The sequence below is a fragment of the Ooceraea biroi genome, chromosome 14 (genome assembly GCF_003672135.1).
Source record: "Ooceraea biroi isolate clonal line C1 chromosome 14, Obir_v5.4, whole genome shotgun sequence".
Taxonomy (NCBI): domain Eukaryota; kingdom Metazoa; phylum Arthropoda; class Insecta; order Hymenoptera; family Formicidae; genus Ooceraea; species Ooceraea biroi.
In genome coordinates this window covers 2,215,167-2,221,167 of record NC_039519.1, presented here as the reverse complement: position 1 = coordinate 2,221,167, position 6,001 = coordinate 2,215,167, and the positions used below count along the sequence as shown (strand labels likewise).

General features: G+C 39.0%; 2 protein-coding genes across 3 annotated transcripts; both read left to right on the top strand.

Annotated features, from left to right (window-relative positions):
- Positions 1 to 1,163: 1,163 nt before the first annotated feature.
- Positions 1,164 to 3,726, top strand: LOC105286630 (protein CREG1). The gene is made up of 5 exons (XM_011351695.3): positions 1,164 to 1,563; positions 2,441 to 2,595; positions 2,997 to 3,116; positions 3,200 to 3,281; positions 3,365 to 3,726. The coding sequence occupies exons 1-5, from the start codon at positions 1,278 to 1,280 to the stop codon at positions 3,535 to 3,537; spliced, it is 816 nt and encodes a 271-aa protein (XP_011349997.1). The 5' UTR covers positions 1,164 to 1,277; the 3' UTR covers positions 3,538 to 3,726.
- A 923-nt stretch (positions 3,727 to 4,649) lies between these two features.
- Positions 4,650 to 5,938, top strand: LOC105286633 (SRR1-like protein). Of its 2 annotated transcripts, none has more exons than XM_011351712.3 (3): positions 4,650 to 4,821; positions 5,050 to 5,727; positions 5,842 to 5,938. In XM_011351712.3, the coding sequence occupies exons 1-3, from the start codon at positions 4,697 to 4,699 to the stop codon at positions 5,867 to 5,869; spliced, it is 831 nt and encodes a 276-aa protein (XP_011350014.1). In that variant the 5' UTR covers positions 4,650 to 4,696; the 3' UTR covers positions 5,870 to 5,938. The 2 variants fall into 2 exon arrangements, with proteins under 2 accessions (XP_011350014.1, XP_011350015.1); XM_011351713.3 differs by having other exon boundaries at positions 5,050 to 5,755.
- The last annotated feature ends 63 nt before the right edge of the window (positions 5,939 to 6,001 follow it).

The window sequence follows — 6,001 nt, the reverse complement described above, 5'->3', positions numbered from 1 at the left end:
ATTTCCTAATCTCGAGAATCCATAATATATATAAGGAATTATTATTAACAATAATACAAAAGATAATTATTGAAACAAATACAATGGGAGGTGAATATAATCCAAATTATATTCACATGACACAATGACAGTCATTATCAACAATTTTCGACAAGAGATTTGAGTTTTTAAAGGTAATGAGAAATCTCTGAGGGATGAGAGAGAGAGGGTGCAGGAAGAAACAACGTGTATACTGCACATGATGAAACTGTCGTTAATCGTGTTGCCGCTAGCATTACCGTACGATGTAACGTAGCAGTATAGCGCAGGGTATGGACATAATCGTGTAGGCGTCTGCTTTGCTGGAGCTGCTGCTGAAAGATACAGGGGCGGAGAAACGGTACGTGGAACAGTTAGACGACGACCCACATCGGGGCAGAGAACCTCGCAGCGGCCAGCGTACCAGTTTTCTCGACCTTGCACCACAACCAGACGTCAAACGAACTAAAAATTGTACGAGACCATTGACGATTCGTTGTTCCTCTTCTGGATCTGTCTGTCAGCAACAGAATCCAGAATAAAAAAAAATTACGATGATCTCACCCCGTGAATTTCTCGTGGATTCTTGGACGATAGGGAATAATAACGTCTAAACGATTCATTCAACGTATTGAGCGGCATTCAACATTTATGTGGAGTTTTCCGCACGCAAAAAATATCGTTTGTCTCGTTAGGATTGTTCAAAAGAATCGTGTCATTTATGTAGAAGCCAAGAAACTTTTTGTTTTCTTAAGAATCTTCGTTTATGCGGAATCTCTTTTATAAGGAATAATACCTAATGCTTAAACGATTCTTGAGAAACTTTCGCTGAAATTTTAAAGACAATATTTATTTTCAGAGAATTTATATGTACAATATAAAATTTTGTATCTGCTAGTCTCTTTCTCTCTCTCTTTCTCACTTGCTTGCACACGTACGTCGTTGCTTTATCGCGCGAGACGTAGCTGGTGCACGCGGTGATTACATACACCACCAACAAATGAACGCGCGCGAGTCGCGCGTGCGCTCGAATTTAATCTGGCAAATGTTGCGCCTTGTGCGCGAGCCGCAAATTTCCGAGTCATCGTCTCGCGCTAATCACGCCGATTGTCAAATTCGTAAAGCGCGCGCGTGTATGTCAGTTAGAGCCACGCAGCGCGGCGTGCTTGATCTTCACCTTCCCAGGAAGATATCGCTGAGTAGTCCAATTACACACTACCGTGTAGCAGTGCAACGCCAACAGCTTTACCGTCGTGACGATGTTGCGGATCGCGAGCGTTATTGTTTTATGCGTTCTACTATGTTGCGATGCGCGCAAGTTCGATGCACGATTAAAGCATAACGAACAGTGGAAGGAATTCGAGGAGTTTCTCAAATGGAAGAGAACGAAACAGTCGCGCGAATATAATACGAACGAGTTTCTAACGCGTGCGATCGGATTCGACGATGACGGGGACGCACAAAGGAGCGACGATCGAGTCACGCAAGATCCACCGCCGCCTCATCAGGCGGCTCTAATGGCCAGATATGTCGTTAATCAAGCTGGTAATTGGAAGCAATCGATGTAACATTATTTCGGCATTTGTCGAACGATATTTATTTTATATTTTTCTCGATATTTATTCTCTTTTATATTAAATAGTTTAGCATAATATTACTGCATGTGATGCCACTGCGAAAAATGCGACATCCCAATAGAAATCTAACATATTCTCTAATTCTCTCTGAAATATTGCACTAATGTGCAAAACGCAGATAAATTTACAAATTTTGCATAAACTTTCTGTTGTATAGTGTATGACATTTATAACTTTATTATGACTGCAATGCATCATATACGTTAACAGATAGATAAATAGATATTAGAGAGAGTGGAAGTCTTTTTATTTATATCTACAGCTTTTATGTTACTTGGGTTGGATATAAAATCAGCCGCGTGAATAATCAAGGCAACAACGTACGCGTGCAAATATATATACGTACAAGGAACAATACATGTTGTTGCGACTTTTATCTCTTGTTGACACGCTTCGTGAATGAAATATACAGCGACGTTGTATATCACATTCCTATGGTCGTTCACTATTGCGTCGAGAGATTATATGCGGATGTTCGTTGATCTTGTGCCAGTTATATAGTCATTGGACTGATACCAACTGACGATATGACTTGTGCTGTCGCAAACAATTATTTTCAATAAAGGGCTGAATGAGAATAACGTTTAAAATGTTTAAAAGACATGTTACCATTCTAGTTCGAGTACATCTCTCTCTCTCTCTGTTTTTCTAAGAAAGAAGTCGTCCTTAGAATCCATAATGTTCAAGTCTAATTTGAAAGAGAAGGAAAACAGGAACGGTAATATATACCGTTTAATTTGTCACGTAATCTATTCGATGCTAACCGTGGATTTATGTATCGGCAGATTGGGCAGCTGTCGCGACAATAAGCACACGAAAGGATGTCGAGACGTTCCCCGTTGCGAATTTGATTTCCATCGGTGATGGACCCGTGGGAAACGGAACTGGGATACCGTACATGTATCTTACTCCTCTTGACTTTACTGCTAAAGACCTCGTTGTAAGTGGACACCATGTATATCGGCTATCGGTAGACGTATATATTTATTCCTTTTTTTCATATCTTTATCTCGCTACGTATTTATCGACAATTTAACATTATTCGAATTATTTTGTGCAACCTCGAAGAGAATAAATTTATAGTCGTCACAAAATATAAAGTAAGTTTAGGACACCTGCGGATTCAGGACGATAAAAGTAATTACTTTTTTTTATTATCTGGAATTATTTGATAAGATAAGACAAATCTGAAAAGTCCACAAGGTAGTTCTTATTATTAATTATATTACGTATCACGACAAAATTGTGTCACGTATTTTGATATCACGTCCAATATCTATCTGATACAATCGCGCTAAATATCCGTGGCGATTACATCGCGTTTTGATTTGATTATTACAGAAAGATCATCGTGCGACCCTTTTAATGTCACTAGCACAAGGAAACTACTGCAAGGACAAAGAATGGGATCCAATGGACCCGCGATGTGCTAGAGTCATGTTAAGTGGAAAGATCAAGGCAGTGAGTACAATTCCCAAAATCTGTCTCTATCACAGATTGCGCAATAATATTTCTACATTTAATCCGACCCGTTTTAATAACAGCTGAAGAATACAACTGAGGAACACAACATTGCGAAACAGTTGTTTTTTGGTCGTCACCCGAAATTGGAAAATATGCCTACTGGTAATGTCGCGCTTTTCACGAATATTATACGAATATTATGTAAAGACAATTAGTACATTTGCAAACGTCCTTTGTCCTTATAGATCATGAATTCTTCCTTGCCAAATTAAAAATATCAGCGATCGCTCTGTTGGATCATTTCGGTGGGCCAAAATATATCAACGTCAAGGATTATTTGCATCCACCCACGGAAGAATTGCAACGACACTTTTTAGCAAGCTACCTTTTATCTAAAAGGGAGTTCATTCTGCCATAATTTCTAAGGAATCAATCAACATTGAAAATCCAAATATTTGTAAAAGAGAATTTTAGTATCTATTGTTAGAAAACAATTTGTAGAAAATTTGTAGAACTGAATACACTTGAGGACTACAATTAAGTATATGTAACAATTACTTTTGTTATACTGTATACTTTAGAAAATAAAGTAATATTTAGTAAAAAGTATGATATATGATAAATTCGATAAAAAGAGTTACATAAAAACGAACACATTTTACACTACATTTTACATAAAAACGAATGTCCGATGCGTCCGATTGGGCAAATCAAAAGAAAGAAAAGGAGCGGTTCAGTTGCACACGATGCAATTGGACACGAGCCAATCAAATTGCTTAGTTTGGTTAGGTTAGATTAGATTTGATTAATTTGATTGGCTGTGTCCAACTGAAGGCCACTCAAAAGAAATGCCTCTCATCATCAATTGCATCGAATCAATATTTTGTATTACTATATTCAATAGATTCTACATACGCTTCAGTAAATAATTATACGTGTGTAAGTTTTACATAATGCAATTATCAATTACCAACGACATATATAAATAGACCAAGCATTCTCTCTACACAGACCCTAACCGGAAGTTGGCAGCGAGATTGAGAGAGAAAGCTGCTTTGCGTCTACTGCTCTCTCACTCTTCGCGTACATCGAAGTGAGAGAGCAGTAGATGCAAAGCAGCTCTCTCACTCAGTCTCGCTGCTAACTTCCGCTTTCTTGTTTTTGAGGGAATGATTGGTCTATTTATATATGTCGTTGTCAATTACCAATGTTCGATTTGCACATTTACAATATTTTTCGAGGCTGCGGTCCGCTCAGCGCTACAAATGCTTGGAAGCATTCCAGCCATAAAGGCCTATTCAGACAGATTTGCATAAGCGCATAAACAGATGCATAAGGAATTTGATTGATCTATAAGCACGCATAAGCATGTGCATAAAAAAATGGACCAATCAAATTCCTTATGCATCTGTTTATGCGCTTATGCAAATTTGTGTGAATCTACCTAAGGCATGACATATGGCTGTGTTCCAAAATTCACTGCCAGTACTGAAACTTTATAGTTTATGTCACGTATAGCTTTCAGCGCTGGCAGTGAATTTTGGAACACGGCCGTAGGTGTATATAAATGTTGGGTCATGTCGAATAATTTTGTACTTGTCAGTCGTCGCAGAAAACATGATAGAAGAAGAAATTTGAAGAAAAGCACGACTACTCAAGGCACATCTACGCAGGATTGTGAAATCGATCCGGGACTTGTTTGGTAAGCCGTGAAGATTATCGCACGTGGTGCGACGATTGTCCAAGATTATTGGGTTGCGTTCGAGGAGCACGCTATTAGCGCTATCAGCGTCGGGCTATCTTTATTACTCAATCAATATAGAACAAAGATAGACTGGCAGCGCGAAAATACGCTGCGCGAACGCAGCCTCGGTGATGCAATCCAAGTTAACTTAATAGTAACCGCAATAAATTTTACGACGATTTTCAGCACATTAAACAAAACACTAATCGAAGTCAGAGACACGTCGTTTACGAAGTTTCTTCTTAATCGACTCACGGAATCTCTAACCGTTTTAAACTGTGACGGTATTTGCGAGATAATCTGCTATGGGTTAGGACGGTTCTCTCAGTACAGATCGTCAAAGTATCAATTGGCGCTTCTGTTATACCTGAAAGAACGATACGACGCCCGTGTATACGTGTACGATCCAGCATTTTGCTCAAAGGAGACGCAAATCCTACGTACTTTGCATCTAGAGATCGTAGAGACGAACGAGGAAGGCAAGCGTATTGTCAAGACGCAACGAGACAAAACGACTCTCGTTTATATGCCGCACTGCTCGAGACAATTGACTAATAACTTTCTCTATGCAAACTGGGGAAGTGGATTAAGCAATTGTATTCTACTCACTAACAGTTTCTCGAAAATCGTCGATAGTTGCTTGCACAGAGACATAGCAAATACAGCGGGTTACATACTGCGCATTCAACCTTATGTTACAGAAATACAATTGGAAAATTCTTTCGTATACGAAGAAGTTTTCAACGATCTTAACGTACATATCTTTACTAAAGAAGATTTACTGAAAGCACCGTCAGATTTTTGGAACTTTAGAGAGGAACCGCGATATCTCACGGATGAGGTCGAATTTGTTGCAGCTGCACGGTAACGAGTAACGCGTTCTTGACGCACTGTAATTTTCTTTCGAGTTACTATAATTCTCTTACGTATCTTACGATTTATGATGCCAGACGTGACTCAATTCTTTTTCGTTTTCAGCGAAAATTCACGATACAATGAACAATAATATTAAAATTATTCGTTCTCTTGTGCATCAACTCCGCCGAATTGCGCGGACTAGGAGTATGAAGGAAAACGCAATGTTGCGGTACGTCATGGAACAAGCGCATGCTCACAAGGAAACGTCTCAAGTTTTGTG